We start from the raw sequence: 17,774 nt of genomic DNA, 5'->3' as shown, positions 1-17,774 counted from the left end.
GTAAAGCTTTGAAGTCCCTTAGGGTCTTTATGGCAACGTTTATGAATGCTGGGGAATTCTGGATGTGTTATGTTTGGGTGCCGAGGCTGCTTTGTGAGGTTTTATCGGTGTATAGGTGGGTTGTGTATGTATGCGGGCTGTGTATGTATGCGGGCTGTGTGTGTGTGCGTTAAGTGTGCGGGATGTCTGTACTGTTATGCGAGTCTACATATTAGTATAGTGTGTGTGTGTGTGCACAGAGGTTGCATGAACGTATGTGTGGAATGTGTGTACAATTTGCTTGGGTTTTCTTTGGTGTTGTGTGTATGTGAACTGTTTGTAGCATTGTTTGAGTGTATGTGGGCTGTCCGTTGTGTTATGTATGTGTGTACTCTGTGATGTTAAATGTTTGGATGTAGTGCTTTCAATAATTGTAGTGTGATGTGGGTTGTCTGTGGTATTGCATCTGTGTTGAATGCTGTTGTGGTTTGTGGGATTTGTATGAGGGAAAAGTGTTTGCAGGGGATAGTCTGATTTGTGGATCTCTGAGGTCTGCACTTACCACGAGTGCAGACCACTTGAGCTCCTGTCTCCTTTCTGGTGAGGCAACGCATTGCTATGGCAATATTCTGAATCACAAAGAAGTGCCAGATGCAGGCCATAGACTCCCTTGCACTCTGGGCAGGCTGGGAGGCTCTCTGATCTTCCCAGCTGGCCCATTTGAGTCCAGGAACTTTGTGTGCCTTAGATTGTCCACCCCTGCCCTAAGTAACAATGATACATGCAAGTTGTTGGTCAACATCAAATAAATACAATTTCACATCCCTGTGTTTACAAAAAGCACTTACATGTGTTTGCTTATTTGGGTTCATGTTAATCACTTTTGGGTTTGCCTCGTGTCCTGCCATAGCAGTTGTCATAAACACAATCACTGAAGATTCATCCTGAAAAGGGAAAACAATAGTACAATTGAATAGTTTATTGCAGTAAGGTGCACATTAGAATGTAAATGTTCTTATTTGCAGAATTAATCTGTACTTTGATTGAAACGATTTCTCCTTGGTTAGCTAAAGGAAGCCATTTGTAATTGTGAGGACTTCTCTCTTTTCCTTTCACTATTTCAATTCTACAACAAAAGTTCAGCCTACACGAACAGAATGAATCGCCAAATTATCAAAACACTCCCAGGGATATTCACTAAAATGATCTATTATTTCCCTTAAATGGTTACTGAATCAGTAATAGAACATTTATAAATTTTCCTTTATTGCTCCATGCAACACATACTCCGAATCGGTATGAGACACCGTCCATTTCTTGTATAACTAGATTTTACATTTAGTGACACGATAAACACAGCCACCTACCAAAAGATATTGGCTTTATTTAAGTGGATTTACCAGGGTGTATTGTTTATATATCAATATATATATATATATATATACACACACACCTTTTATATTTTTTACTTCAAACATTCCTCAGGAAGCAATACAAAACAAAAAAGTAGAAGGTGTGCTTAACAGTATGAAAACAATATGTATACTTCTCAACAGAGTAATAAACTGCTATATCCACGTGGATAAGTATATACATTGTTTTCATACCGTTTAGCGCACCCTCCACGTTCTAGTTTTGTATTTATTGATTGTACCTGTGAGTGAACAACCTTGGAGTGTTTGTACATTTTCTATCACGTGTTATTTTGTTAGTACAGCGCCATATATTCACTATATTGATTCACATGTTTATTCCTCAGAAAGGCCTGATGGTATACAATTTAACCCCTTAAGGACACATGACATGTGTGGCATGTCATGATTCCCTTTTATTCCAGAAGTTTGGTCCTTAAGGGGTTAAAAATAAAAGAGAAAAATACCTATAAAATTCAGAGATTTTCTGATGTAAACCATTTTTGTATTACTGATACGTTATTTATTAAGCTTATATAAGATCACAATGGCGTTTAGGCACTTCTCCCTTAATTGTAGAGAAAGGCAAGTTTTAGGTCGGAATAACCAAGCTATAACAATTCTTTAGATACCGGTAAACTATTTTTCAAACCCGGCTTTTTAGCTCTAGAATCTGCAATTGTTTTGTAAATACCCCACAATTCACAGTTTGCTAAATAAACCAGAATAAGCCACATATTCCAACTATTGACTACTTTAGCCTGAATTTTCTAATTCTTATTTCAGGTCAGCATAATTCACTGGTCAGTAAAACGTAAATGATTTCTTAACCACTTACCATTTCCAGAAGTAGAAGATTTAGTTCAAGCTGTACTGCCACGATTACCTCATTTTCACTTTCCAAGTCTCCAAACGAACATGAAATGTGTATGCAAGAAGAATCATCTTCAAAGCAGAACTGAGTAAAAACAAATCATTGTTTTTAATAGTTTGAATAAAAATAGCCAATAGTCAGTGAAGCAGATTAATCCATGGACTACTGCTGTTTTGGCTATTGACACGTCTTAGCTATAAATTTAGTTTTTACACATTTTTTCACCATGTTCCATTGTTTGAACTTTAGTTGTATTCTTATAGGATGTGTATTTTCTTAAAAAAAGACGGACATATCAGCATATATACGCACTTGTGCATGTTTGATGGTAATGTTCCTGAAACAGTAAGTCTAAGTAACTAATGCAATAACTTGTACGTTATGTACAAGTGCGTACTTAAATTACTATAAGACACTTACCAATACCCTCTTCTCAGGTTTTGAAAAGAAGGCAACTAGATCCCCAAACATTGTTCCATTTTTCTTTGGCGTATCACATTCTCGAAAATAATTTGTAAACGAACACTGTCCAGCAGTAGTCTGCGATGAATAAACACAATATAAAATATTCAGCCTATTAATTAATAATGTATTCTTTAAAAAACATTTACCTCAAAATTATTACAACAGGTAGTCCTATGGTGACACTGTGGCAACGCTATCTTCTGTATCGCTTCCCATCTTGTTTTAATTCTTTATCCTATGCACTTCGTGATTTTGCATTGAAATTACTTTATTACGGAGATTTGGTAAGTATGGGTATTCAAACAAAATAACATGGTAATATAAATCCGCATATACAATAGGATTTCCTGTTGAGTTTACAATCTTAATATATGTCTTCCGTGTTTATTCTATGGAAGCAAACATAGCCATTTCATTGTGGACACAATAGGAATCTGTCCCGTCATTTGGAACACCTGCTTGACTATATGATTATGAATGATATACTGTATATGATTATATCTTTAATCTCTTCTTTAGAACTTCAATTAAACTCTGTAATCATGTATATTTCTTACTAGACACTTGAGGATTGACTGTAGACAACTAAAACGCAAAGCATGCTGGGTGCGGCTTCCTACCTCCAACAATTTGCAGGGTTGTAGTAGGACACTAGGGTTAAAGCCTGCTTTGGACTGGTGTCACTGCACTGCCCACCAGTGCGGAGACTGACTAATACTGCATGCACAGACCTACTTTCCCTATAGTAACCTGGAGAAGTAGACGTTATAGGAGCAAACAAAGTCTCAAATTGCACATTCACTATTAGGTTAGAAATTTAGAACAAGTCTTATAAACTGAGTGTCTATGGATCCCTTTTTAGATATTTAAAGGGACTCCCTAAGTACCATAACCCCTTCATGCATTTTTAGTGCTTATGTTTCCTAAAGACCTCTGGTGCAGGCTCACAGTTCAGTGTGAAACCATTTTTGATCAGTTTAACAATGAATGAGGGGTTCCTTAGTGCTCAAAACCTGGTCCCTCTGCATTAGCCAGAGCAGCACAGCACTGAGTAGTCAGCTGACCTTTAATTGCTGGCTCACTCTTGTATGAGTTGCTATAGCTAAAGCTGACTGCCAGGGGACACTAGGCATTATAACCAATGAAATGAAGTGGTTATAGTGCTTAGAATGTAATTTTAGGCAGTTGTTCCCAACTCTTAGAATTGCACCCCAAACCCTATCCTCATGATATTGTTGGGGAGAAAAATAATTTGAAACAGAAAACAAAACATTCACCAGTACCCATGCTATTGCCCACCATAAATCAATCACTGGGACAACACTCCCAAGAGCAATAGAAATCACTATTGTCAGCGAGTTTGCATACTTTATTATTAGCAGTGCCATACATTTCAGTCTATTTCACATAAATAATCACTGTGCATCACATGTAACTCACCGAGACGTCCAGCAAATTGAACAATTTTATTTTGCTAGGTGCAAACGTGTTGGGTATCATTATCTCCAGCTTGGCACCGGGAGCAAGACTGGATCCAGAATTGATTACCTGAATTGAAATTGCTAAGTATTAGTGTACATATTTATCTTCGAACGTGTTTTATGGTACAAATAAAGCATTAGCAGCTAAAACGTGATCAGCCAAACTATTGATGATGTACTGTATCGTGAGGTTGAAAGTAACATAAGTCCCAGAATAGACATTTCAGACTGTTTGGCAAATCATAAGTATTTACACATGTTCCAAATGGAATGTCAGACCAGAGAAAATGGTCAGTGCTGAGAATGGAAGGTGGTACTTTAATTACAATAACTCAGAATCTCAGATGGTAAAAATGTTAGTGTATGCATTTCTTTATTAGTAGTTATAATATAATCTACCCTATGTGCTTAGTAAATACTGAAATGTCTTCATCTAGTCAGAAATCCATATAAAAGGTGTATAGTCCCATAGCTGCAATAGATAATCATGGATCTAAGTAATGCATCTCCAGATCATTATGTGCCAAATGATTACTTCATTATATACCCTTGTAGCAAATAGTTATTAAAGGTGGATTATATTGTCCAACATTTTACATGAGAGAGAGAACTAAAATATGGATAATCAACGTTTAACTATGGATTGTGTACTTATTATTTTTATTGGTGTATAATGTGGAAAGGCAGATAATCTGCTAGAATCTCTGATCATCTATGTGACGAACGCCCCCTTGCATGGACGTTCGCCACAGGCTCCTGGAGGAGTGTGGAGGCTAGCCTCCTGCCCACTGACTATGGGCCATAGAAAAGTCTGGTAAAAAGACTTGGTTCATGGGGTTTATTTGTACTGTTTGGGAACTGAACAAATTCACTAACTGCGAACCACCTCTGGGCTTGTTAACCCCTGGTAACCACTCCTGACACTTCAATTATCGTGTGTTGTAATTGTGCAGTTGGGTGACCGCCGTTCATATGCACGAGCACGTGGAAACTGGGTTGGCGGCTATCTGGTTCGCGGTAATGCAGGCAGTGGTGTTTGGGCGTCGATCTCATGGAACTAAAAATCTGACACGGAAACTCCTGAACACCGCTGAACTTTGACGAACGCCTGCTTCCTTCCCACACATGTCAGGAGAGCGCAGTTCGGTAGCTTTGTTCGTATGAACCATACAAACATACGCTACTAAATAGCCAGAGTGTGCGTTTGGTATTTCTTCTGCATGGAACTCCCGAAGTTGACCGGCAAAAGCACAAAACACCCTGGAACTGTTTTGGGCGTAGGACCATGTGCGCGGCCGGTCAGAACCTTACCCTGGTGGCGTTTCAGCTGTGTTCATGGGATCGGAGCGCTTTTCGGATATGTTGGGGGCTCAGATCCAGGCTATCCGGGGATGTATAAACTATTGGGGTTCCTAGGTGGAAAATTTGATTTTGTATGTTTTATACTTGTCATTTTATGCTTAGTCGTGGTGACATGGAATTTTGGGGACATTTCGTGGGCGTGTTTTCTGTGTCCCTGTATTGTATAAAAGCAGGCCATTGAGCCTGGATTAAACAGATTTGTTTTACCCCTTCATCTAGGCTGATGCTTGGGGGGACATGGGCTATAATCCCTACTGAGCTTGGGACTCTGGAGATTTAGAACAGATATACTCAGCCGGAGTGTAGGGGATCCGTTACAAGCTAGATCAATGAAAAAAATGAAAATTACTGAATATTTGCCTAAGTCACGATTAGAGACAGACAGACAGACAGTCTATAATCTACTGTACTGAATTCTAGGAGGAAATGTTGCCATAAATGGTAATTTCTTTTTTAACAAATAGGCTATAGACTGGTAGCTACAATTAGCTCAAATTAGAGTGTAAAGCACAAGTTAAAAAAATAAATAAAAAAAAACCGACTAGTCTACAACTAGTTTATGGGACACAAGATATAACGGAAAATAATAGATTGTGCCCTTTTGAGCAACACAGAACAGAGTATTTTACAAACTAAAACCAAAGGAACATTTTATGCTCTGTAATCTCTGTAAAATCAGACATTCTCAGCACATACTTAATGCATATAAATGCAAACAATATTGTGTAATCAGAATGTTATTTATAAACTGTAATGTTTTTCTTACATTAAAAGTGAATGATATCTTCTCCATAACACATGGGGCAACAATTTCCTCTTCAGAGGGTCCAAACACAAGCGATAAAGGAGACACCATTCTGCAGGCAAATAAAGTTAAAGTGCTTGGTGAGAAATTAATGTCCTATTATTATTATTATTACTTTAACTACATATGCCATAAACCTGTACAGGGATTATTGGGTATCAGCAGACATCATGGGTGAGAATAAGACGTTCCTGATTAGAGAGCCTCCTTCTGCTCAGGTAGGGGCCTGCCTTCTGACACTTGCTGTCCAAGTACAAACTGTTGTTTTCCCTTTTGCATTTTTTTCTTTATTTAATGAATTAACTATATAATACATTTAAAAAAATATGGGGCAATTTTATGTCATGATTTACCCTTTAATATTTTATCTCATGCCTAGATAGCGTGAATGTACACAAAATAAGCATGAAAGGGCAGAGTGAGAACAGATTTCAGAAAATAAACATAAATAGTTCAGCTTTACTCTAGGTCATAATGGAAAATATCATGTATTAACATCCATTGTTTACTTTGTAATTTTTTTCACTACAATCCAGTAACAGGGTACAGTGTCTCAATAATTTAAAAAAAAAATGTATGGTGTTTTTTTTAACATTATTATAAGTAAGTCATAAAAAGTTATCGGTTTTCACTTATGTGTAAATAATGCACTATTTGGGAGAGAACAGAATACCCATTGTCTAACATATATACACCTACTGAGACTTTTATGAGCTAATGTACTTACTAATTATTTTCTGTTAATTGCTTTATTTGCTATTTTGCTATATTTGATTTTGACATATTGAGATACAAAAATAAATTAACTAAATAGAGCTATGGCAATGTGTGTGTGCATTCAAACCAAGTGGGAAAAAACAACAACTTTATCTTTTTATGCATGGAGCATTTAAAAGGGTCTACACAACCATGTAAACAACTAACCAGAAAAATGTGATGCAAAAGTGCACAATGTGTATCACCGTAAATAATGCTGAACATCCAATCAAAGAACAATATATAATATGTAATTGTACATAATTCTTCTCTGACTTTTATAATTTCTGTAAAAAATGAAAATACAAATATAGGATAAGCACAAAACAGATTAAAATCAGCAACTCAGAACCACTCACGTTTTCCCAGAGCTGTGAGCATGCTCAATATAATGCACACACGGGTGCCCCATACTGTGTTTTTTTTTTTTTAAATACTTATACATTTTTGGTGTAATTATTTTTATATTTACAGGCTATATATTTTTCAAAACAATTACAGGTTATTCTTTGATTGGGTGATGTGCAATATTTATTTGAAGTGATACAATTTGACATCACTGTTTTGATATTTGAGGTAATGTATCAAAGTGTACTATTTTAAAAAGAGGTCGAAGGTACTAAAAAAAAAAAAAAAAATGAGACAGTCACCATGGAAACCAGCAGGAACATTCCATTGGCAACTCCTCTTTTTCAGTTTTGCACCAATTTTTAGACCAGAAAACCTTCCTACATCTCCCCCATACTGTCAAAAAAGAAAAGGGGTAATAGGCGCTCGCTATATTAGATTGTGAACAGGCAGCAGTATACAAAACAAGGATTCCCAAAACCTTGTGAATAGATAACAGAAAACAAGAAATAAGGCGTATACCACGCCTAGTAATTTATATATGCAAAATATACATACATATATTCTTGGATATTCCAATAAGTCAGAACCTCGGAAAAGTACTTACTTCACCATTGGCTGCTATTTCTTTTTTATATTAACCACGCACACTGCACTTTGGAAATATTCGTGGCAACTACAACAACATATCCAGAGACGGGGATTGCACCGTCCAATCGCATCACAGCTGAGCTCTGTTATAGCTCATATAAATGTGAGTGGACTGTACACAGCTATATTTACTGCTTTAAGATAAAATTTACTGTATTGCACTATTATTTTTTATCTTAATCTTTTCCGAGGTTCTGACTTATTGGAATATCCAAGAATATATGTATGTATATTTTGCATATATAAATTCCTAGGCGCGGTATACGCCTTCTTTCTTGTTTTCTGTTATCTCCCCTATACTGTTTGCACATACACATCTATCCACTCCCAATATCTGTACAACGGTGCTCCCCTGATGATAATAAACATTGATACTGTCTATTTGTGCTACAGCTGTAAACTGAACACAACATAATATACATCCAATATAAAGTCACAAAGACATTACTGGAAATGCACATCAATTACTACATGTGAAACTGAAGTAGCTTTCATTTAATGAGTTTGTGATGATCCATGTAATTATTATGAGAAAGAAAAAGTGCTTAATGGTAAAGTTAAACGTAATAGTTAAATTGTGCTGAGATATAGTTATATTGCACTTCTGTGGTTCCAGTAATCATTACATGTGTTAATTTTGTCTGGTTTTTGGGATTGACATGATTATATTTTATAAAGTGCCAACAAATTACGTAGCACTTTACAATGGGACATGGCTTATTTTAACCTGTCTGTTTACCAGTATTCCTGGAACATTGAATAAACCTGACACAGACACACAGAGTCACTACACATAACAAAGAAGATAAATTGGGAAGTTTCAAAGAGAAAAAGTGCATATATAAACTGTACGTACCCAATGACATTGAGATTGACCTCATTTCTTGTTGGTATGACGAAAGTCACAACATTGTTCGATAACATGCCTTGGTTTACTTCATTTTCACTATGATTGAACCAGAACAAATAAATTTAGACCAATAGACATGAGGATTTTCTAAATACTCGCATTAGGTCCCTGACCTTATCTTATAGCTAGGATAACCTTATGCCTATCCCACGCATTCTTAACCTCCTTCACTGTGTTAACCTCTACCACTTCAGCTGGAAGGCTATTCCATGCATCCACTACTCTCTCAGTAAAATAATTGTGATGGGTCCCCTGTGCCCCAACTGAATACACCCGTCTGAACCGCTTCTTCCCACCACCAAATCACAGATGTCAGCCTGTTCACAAAGCCTCAGTCAGCTAACACCTCTCCCCCAAACACAGTAGACACCCACAGCTTGAGGGTAGAACAGGAACTCATTTTTATTAGACACACCCAGGTATTTGTATACAAGTAAACTAATTAGTAAACACACAAAGATTTTGAACAGCAACCAAACTGGACCTAAACAAACAGCCAATCACGCTAAGCCCATTAATAACCAATAGAACACACCATCACAGAACACCTACTTTGCATACACAGGAAAACATTATGCATTAGGTAAAGGGAATAACACACAGTCAACAATAGGTGACTCAGCTCCCTGAGTCACAAAGGGGAAAGTCCCAACCCACACCCACGTGGTCACACAGTCTCTGGTTCGGCGTCATCTAGTCTCTCCCTACCAGAGCCCACCCAAACAAAGGAGCCATTGATGCCCAAGTGACGGCATACCAGCATTCTGTCGCAATAATACTTCTTGATATTATTTTTAAACCTTTGCTCCTCTAATTTAAGACTATGTCCTCTTGTTGTGATAGTTTTTCTTCTTTTAAATATAGTCTCCTCCTTTACTGTGTTGATTCCCTTTATGTATTTAAATGTTTCTATCATATCCCCCCTGTCTCGTCTTTACTCCAAGCTATACATGTTGAGATCCTTTAACCTTTCCTGGTAAGTGTTATCCTGCAATCCATGAACCAGTTTATTAGCCCTTCTCTTAACTCTCTCCAAATTATCAATATCCTTCTGGAGATACAGTCTCCAGTACTGCGTACAGTACTCCAAGTGAGGCTTCACCAGTGTTCTATACAATGGCATGAGTACCTCCCTCGTTCTACTGCTAATACCTCTCACTATACAACCAAGCATTCTGCTAGCATTTCATGCTGCTCTATTACATTGTCTGCCTACCTTTAAGTCATTGGAAATATTTACTCCTAAAACCCGTTCATCAGATGTTGAGGTTAGGACTCTGCCCTTGGGTTTTTACGTCCAAGATTCATTATCTTCCACATTAAATGTCACAGCTCTGACCATTTTTCTAGTTTACCTAAATCATTTGCCATTTGGCTTATCCCTCCTGGAACATCAACCCTGTTACATATCTTAGTATCATCAGCAAAAAGACACACCTTACCATCAAGGCCTTCTGCAATATCACTAATAAAAATATTAAAGAGAATGGGTCCAAGTACAGATCCCTGAGGTACCCCACTGGTGACAAGACCATGCTTTCTATATACTACATTGACTACAACCCTCTGTTGCCTGTCACTCAGCCACTGCCTCACCCATTCAACAATACCAGAATTATTGTCATATGAAAACATTTACCAGTTTGCTGTAATGTTGAGTGTAAGATCATCTTCTGCTTTGCTGAGGGAACTTGTATCCAGGAGGAATGAAAACTCTTGCTGTATGAAATGAAACAAAGTATTCATATTAGCTTGTTTCCAAGTCTGCTGGCTCTGAACACCCATTCATATGAAATGGCAGATAGAAAATAATAATCATTTTAAAGGAATAGTAAAGCACGTTGAACATTTTCACGAATTTCACATTTTGACCAGGTAATATAAAAAAAGCGTAAATTTTATGAATCTTGGATTTGTGCCCTTTTCTGATCTTGGCACCTTATGTCATATGAAAGACTTCTGTGCTATTGGCATCTATACGAGTTGGTAATATTACCAGGCAAAATTATTCCATGCCACTGTAATCATGTATGCTGTAATAAAATATAGCAAAAATATAATAAATGTCCAATATATAATGAAAAAAAAAAATATATATATATATATATATATTGTAAATATACATTATACAACTGTTTTCTAGTGATTATATTATAAGTCATTACAGTGGCATGGAATAATTGTTTTATTAGTGATTAGTGATGACTACATCGTATAGTTATCAACATACTCACATGGTTTTAGACGCCATAAGACTAGTGTGTTTTTAATTGGCAGGGAGATATCGTGTGGTTGATCAAGTGTCAAGCACTTCTCTTCATCTGCATTTAGTAAAGTCAAAAGGCTCTTGTAATGGTGTTTAGATAGCAGATAACGTAAGAGATATTGCAACAAGTACAGGAAACTGTTTATCAAATAACTTTTTTTTTACTGCTCATATAATTCTTTCCTCTTATTCTAGTTTTTACTTTTTTAAGTTTTTTTTTTTTTTTTTTAAAGTAATGGTAAACCGTTAACAGTTAGGGCAAAAATAAGTTAAAAGGGGATATTGCAGGTCTGCACCCATGTATGGAAAAATATGGAGGACTAACCATTCCCATTTTGTCCCTGGTGGTGTAATGCAAAGGACTAGAGAGCCATTCGAAGACTGTAAGTGACAGGAAATGCAATCATAGCACAGCTCAACAGTTATTACACATATGGAGCCAAGCATAGGGAAATCGGAAGACTGATTTATCTATTCACTTTAACTAACAGAAATGCTGCATAGATTTAAAGTACGCTCTCTTGAAATACACATGAAATGGCTAAAAAGATATTCTAAGCACCAAACTTACTTTAGCTTAATGAAGCAGTTTTGATGTAAGGTCATGGCCCTACAGTCTCACTGCTCATTTCTCTGCCATTTGGGAGTTAAATTACTTTGTTAATGCAGCCCTGGCCACGCCTCCTTTTCCTGTGATATACTCACCCTCCCTACACAATTCCTGTAAAGAGAGATTACCACCCCCGTGGACCTTGTGGAACAGCCAATCAACAACGAACAGTACAGTCAGACACTCCCAGCTAATACACACAAACCCTCCCCTCTGCCTGTGATACAATTACCTCAACACAATGAACTAACGTTATTACCACAGGCAGAAAAATATACTTTTTACACATTTTCTATAACTTTAAAATTACACATCACATTCACATAAAACTTTGCATTATTAGAAACAGCATAATTATGGGAACAACATATCCAAAATTCATTTGAATCCGTTCAGCCGTTCGGGAGTTAGCTGGTAGTCTCTTTTGACCGACCGTACGCACGCACACTTTCATGCCCAAAACAGTTCCACAGATTTGGGCTGTGCGGTCGGTCTATTCATCCCAGTTCAAATGCACAAATGGGTGCCGTTCGTGCAAATAGCAGTGTTAATGTGGCGTTCGAATTGGGAATGGGAAAGTTCCAAAGAAGGTAAATCTTCAGCGGTGTTCATGTCATCGAGTATCCGATTTTAGTTCCATGAACTCTACGGAAAAACACAGCTGACCGCGTTCGGCTGGATTAAAATGGCCGCCGCCACGTGTTCGTTTGTCGAATGGCAGCCACTTTGAGTACTTCGGCACTTTGGCTGCATCCGAAGTGCCATAGCAAAAGTACAAATCCCTTCTCAGAGTATTTAAAGGGGCAGAAACAGTGAAATAAAATCCAATATGCACAAATAACATTTTTAAAGGGCAATACATCCCAGGGGCCATAGTCACAGGGCAAGAGGCGGGCAAGCAGGCCCCTCCAAAAACTCATGGCAAACTCCCTTAAGTGGGTGAGTTTGCCACACATGCCAAGTGCACTTTTCCAGCATCACTAGGGATAGGACACTGATTGGTTAGATCAGTGTCCTCCCTAGAGTGGGTGTGGAAGGCATAAGAAAGAAGAAGTAGAAGCAGGAAAATATGAAAAAAAAAAAAAAGAATGTACATCATTTTTTTCAGCCTGCAGAGTGAGGCAACGGTGTATTTCAAAGCTACAGTTTTCAAATGAGACAATTGTATACTAATGTTACCAGGTTAGATTATGAGAAAAGATATGCACATCATCAGTTTAACGTACCTTTGAATGTGAATCGACATAGTAGAGACCAACACTGCAAGACAATGTTATCAGCTGATTTTCTTCTTCATTAACGTCACAGTTTATCTGTTTTTCAGGCTGCAAATAAAAATAAAAAATAATGTCATGTGTGCGAAGCTATAAAACAAAATATAATTTTTCTGTTTTAACAGAAAGGTAATAAGCATTTTCAAGAGCACAACACTTACTGATGCTATATTGGCTTTCATTCTAGGAGTCTATGTGACAAACTAATAGGCAGGTGAGATGGATTAGCTGGTTAAAGAACACACTGCAGTAACTGTTCAAATGTTCAGCTTGCAGCTTTGAATCCCAGCAAGGCAGATGTAACCTTTTAGAATTCTATGGTCTAATAATACACTAATAACACATCTTTTTTTTAAGCAACCTAAAAACTTCATTAGAATTGTTTCATTGTCCAAGATAATGTCTTCTAAACCATACACATTCTTTTGCAATATATCCCCTCTATTTGCCAATAATGTTGACCCATGAGCAGAACTGGCCCACCGGGATACCGGGAAATTTCCCGGTGAGCTGCGGCACTTGAGTCTGAAAAGGCAGCCCTAATACTATTTAAATAATTTCCCAGTCTGAGAGAATCATGGAGGAAAGTGCTGGGGGCTGGAGCAGCCACATTAAGGCTGCGGGAGTCCGGAGGGAGCACTGCAGGGAGGGAGCTTTCTGTGCCTCTCCTGCTCTGTCCTGCACTGAAGTTCTGCCCCTGCTCTCAAGAAGCGGAACTTATCAGTAGGAAGAGGCCAGGAAATTAAGTTTTCACCTCCCAGGGCTTCCACAGTATTCACTGTCAGGTAGGCTTCAAATACACTGCGGCTGTGAGTGAGAGTGATCTAATATGTGTGTCAGTGAGCTGGTCTGTAGTGAGCATGTGTGTGTCAGTGAGCTTGCCTATAAGGAGCATGTGTGTGTCAGTGAGTTTGTCTGTAGTAAGCTTCTGTGTATATATCAGTGAGTTTGTCTGTAGTAAGCATGTATGTGTGCCAGAAAGCTTGTCTGTACTAAGTTTGTCTGTGTGTGTCAGTGATCTTGTGTGTGTCAGTGAGATTGTCCGTCTGTGAGCCTGTGTAAGAAGCTGATAACTAATACATATTGTTGTGTGATTATGTCACATGCCTATTCAGATTCCGCTGGCTCACTAAAGCCTGCTATGCAATTAAACAGAAAATTAATGTAACGCTACAGAAGAGTGCAACAGTAGTGCTGTTATGCCATGTTCCAAAAGCGTTAATAAAATCATCTCCCACCATTTAACAGTCCACACTACTGTCTAGCCCATTCAGTGTATCACTGCTGAACTGAAGATTAAACGCTTACCAAGTCCAGAACTTTTATAAAGTTAACCCCTTTGGGGAGTCGCATCTGTAGGGTAGACTGATATGCATCATCTCCAGCATTGTACAGAGAAACGTTGATCATTAAAGTCTTCGAGCCTCCAACTACAAGGTACGTTTTGTTTTCAAAAGCTCTGAAAAAAAATAAGTAGACATGTATCAGTATTTTCATTTGCAATCTGGCAAATTGGCAAGATGCCCCAGAAAACATTGTTGCCCTGTCTATATTTCTGACAATTGGGATACAGTCTGACTAATTTAATAAATATTTACCTGTATCATACATTAAAGGGAGCTGTGGGGAGCTCATAGCAGATACACAGAAAGGATCTAGCCATTAAATACGCACCCCAAATCCACACATTGTCTATGCATTTTTCCTCCCTTAAGTAAGCTGTGGACAATTGTTTTTTCGTATATAGAATGAAACACTACTCTTATAAGTGGAAATTGGTGAACCCTTGACTAAGAAAATACTTCTGCTAGACATCCTGTGATTTTTTTTTTCTTCTAATTTTGCTATATTGTTGACAATTAACATGATATATATATATATTTTTTTAAACAGATGTGTGCTCAGTCCAACATTATGTGGCCCGGGGGCAGGCTGCTCTGTAGGGAAAACAAGCTCCCCTTAGTTTTAGTTGTAGTAGATTCAGATCTATTGGCATGGTAATGACTATTATACATGGCTATTTTACTAAAGCAAGAATTCTACGTAAATTCAAAGTGAATTTAAAATTAAAGACCAGAGTAGTTGAATTGAAAGCATATCTGACTTCTAGAAATTTTCCAGTTCAGCTATTTTGATCTTAAATGTAAAATTCACGTTTATTTCACTTGGAATTCTCACTTTAGTGAATAGCCCTGTTTGTGTCTATCACAATTCATTCTGCATTTTCCTTCTTTTTATTGATGACTGGCGATTTTGGTGTGCGGCTAAGCAACTAATCATGTGAATAATGGGGGGGGGGGGGGGGGGTGTTGAAAAAGAAGTCCAATATTTTCTGGATATAGTCCTCTTCGACATCTTTAGCCTGCTCTAAAAGGATTATTCAAGCTTTTCAGTTCATTACTTTCTGATATTTACCGATTTATTGAACAGACACGATAGTGATTATGGTGTTGCAACACAGAAAAAAAACAAAAACAAAAGCATAATTCCTAAAACAATGACAGACCTCTTTATTTAACTGGAGCTGGTAAATAGATGTAGCTGTTTTTATTGCCTTTCTCGTCTCGTGAAAAATGTCAGTTGAACTTGCAATAGAAACTGACATATAATAGAATGATTTGGCTGAAAACCAAGGCATTACTCATCGCTCACCTTGGGGAGAGTAGCTGGCACAGAGACAAGCAATAGAAGGTGGGAACGTCCACAAACAGCCAGGTTCAAAGACAACAGCACATTACAGAGAAACATATTGAATACGCGATCACAATTACTTGAAATCATTATTTGAAAAAAATCAAGGCAAGCTTGTGAAATGTATTTATCTACTTAAGATCAGCTTAATATGCAAGAAGTCCAGATAGTGCACTCAGAGAATATCATTTTACAGCACGAATACTTAACCCTTGGAATGCTGTGTCAAGAATCTGTGAATTTCCAGTGTTCCCTCTGAACACTGTTTTGAGATAAAACCAGCACTGGAATTTGAAAAAGCAGCATGTGACCAAACACACAGTGCACTATCTGTTCTCTACATATTATTCCTATGCATACTGCAGATTGTGCAGACATAAGGATTCGATTATAGGCAGTGTCCCTGCAGGTTTAGTCCTGTAATGTAAAATATTGCTCTTTTACAGCTACACCAATGTTTACATTGCATGGCTAAACACACAACTAGTGGCTGTCTTCCTGAAGGTGCTTCCACGGGAATAACAGAGTTTGACTCGGGTATGTGAAGTTGACAGTGAATGTAATCAAATGCTGATCACAGGGAATGGGAAACATTGTATTCAGTGCTATGAGAAGAATTTGGAAGGATGAGGGTGACGCTTGCCTAGCATGCACTTATCTATGAGAAGCGTTGGATTGGACAAAAACACGGAATATGTCAACAAGCTTGTTAATGAAGGAGGCAGCAGACTACAACAGCGGTGTCTCATTTATAATTAACTGGCCAATGACGACATACATGGGGCAGTTAAAAAAAAAAATATTACTTTGGGGTTACAAGGTTTGCTAATATTAAGTGATACAACTGGCAGGTTAGTGAAGTGTGGGAAGTAGTGAGGGATGAAGACTGTTAACGGTTTAACTGACAGCAAGCACCATGAGCGCATTAGGCCCTCGCAATAGGAAAGCATTGCTTCAATGCTTTCCTATGGGGTTTTGCCTGACACTGGATGTCCTCATGCAAACATCGCCTAACCACCAGGAAGTGCCACTAGAGGCTGTTTGTTTGACAGACACTAGAGGCAGTCTTAACCCTACAATATAAATTATGCAATTTTCTCAGAAACTGCAATAATTACAATTGCAGGGTTAAGGGGACAGGGGCATTGCACCAAGATCGCTTTAATGAGCTGATGTGGTCTGGGTGCCTATAGGGTCCCTTTACAGAAGTAATGAAGACTGGGGGAGAGTATAATAGAGCCAGTAAGAGAGGAACGATTCAACACTAGAGGTCTCTAATGTGAGAATCCGCTGCTGTTTTTTGCAGACCAGAGGATCCTGGATGGGACATACATGTTTATTAACAAGGATAAATATGTATGGATCATAATGGAGATTAGCCATGCCAGCAGAATCCCAGCCATGAAATATTAAAGGGAACCTGTATTTATGATAAACTCTCTTTGCAACCAGTTTAACTATGTATGAAATGTATTTTACAATTATGTTTTGCTTAACTATATCAAACCCCCTTGGACGGTAAGGTAAGGTCCTCACACCTTCTATTCCTGTTCATACTGCACATTCACCTATTGTACATTAATGATATGTATACAAACACACACGGCCTTGCTAGAGGACTATGGAGTCCCCTTCTGCATATCACGGCAGGTATTCCTGGACAACCAAATTCCCTGGGAAGAAAAGGGATTTCTTGTTTGTTGAGAATAAAGGTCCCTCAATCAAGACCTGCAGTCTTATCAAATCTCTCATTAGCCAGGCTCATTTCCCAGTGGAAATGGCCACCAAGAATAGCAGCCGTATGCCAGGAGATGGCAATTCTCCGAAGAGATCATTGGACATGATGTCATGATACACAACGCTCAGTATCAGAAAAAAAAAAAAGATTGA

General features: G+C 37.9%; 1 protein-coding gene across 1 annotated transcript in view; it reads right to left on the bottom strand.

The window, feature by feature from the left end:
* ITGA4 (integrin subunit alpha 4) overlaps positions 1-17,774 on the bottom strand; it is a 90,526-nt gene that overhangs the window by 1,755 nt on the left and 70,997 nt on the right. Inside the window, exons 18-26 of the mRNA XM_063428677.1 lie at positions 14,502-14,652; positions 13,146-13,244; positions 10,683-10,762; positions 8,990-9,079; positions 6,340-6,430; positions 4,171-4,278; positions 2,686-2,805; positions 2,230-2,349; positions 828-923 (exon numbers count right to left, since the gene is read on the bottom strand). Coding sequence (XP_063284747.1) covers positions 828-923; positions 2,230-2,349; positions 2,686-2,805; positions 4,171-4,278; positions 6,340-6,430; positions 8,990-9,079; positions 10,683-10,762; positions 13,146-13,244; positions 14,502-14,652 — 955 coding nt within the window. The remainder of the gene's footprint in view (positions 1-827; positions 924-2,229; positions 2,350-2,685; positions 2,806-4,170; positions 4,279-6,339; positions 6,431-8,989; positions 9,080-10,682; positions 10,763-13,145; positions 13,245-14,501; positions 14,653-17,774) is intronic.

The sequence above is a fragment of the Pelobates fuscus genome, chromosome 8, assembly GCF_036172605.1.
Source record: "Pelobates fuscus isolate aPelFus1 chromosome 8, aPelFus1.pri, whole genome shotgun sequence".
NCBI classification, from domain to species: domain Eukaryota; kingdom Metazoa; phylum Chordata; class Amphibia; order Anura; family Pelobatidae; genus Pelobates; species Pelobates fuscus.
This window is presented reverse-complemented; position numbering and strand designations above follow the sequence as displayed.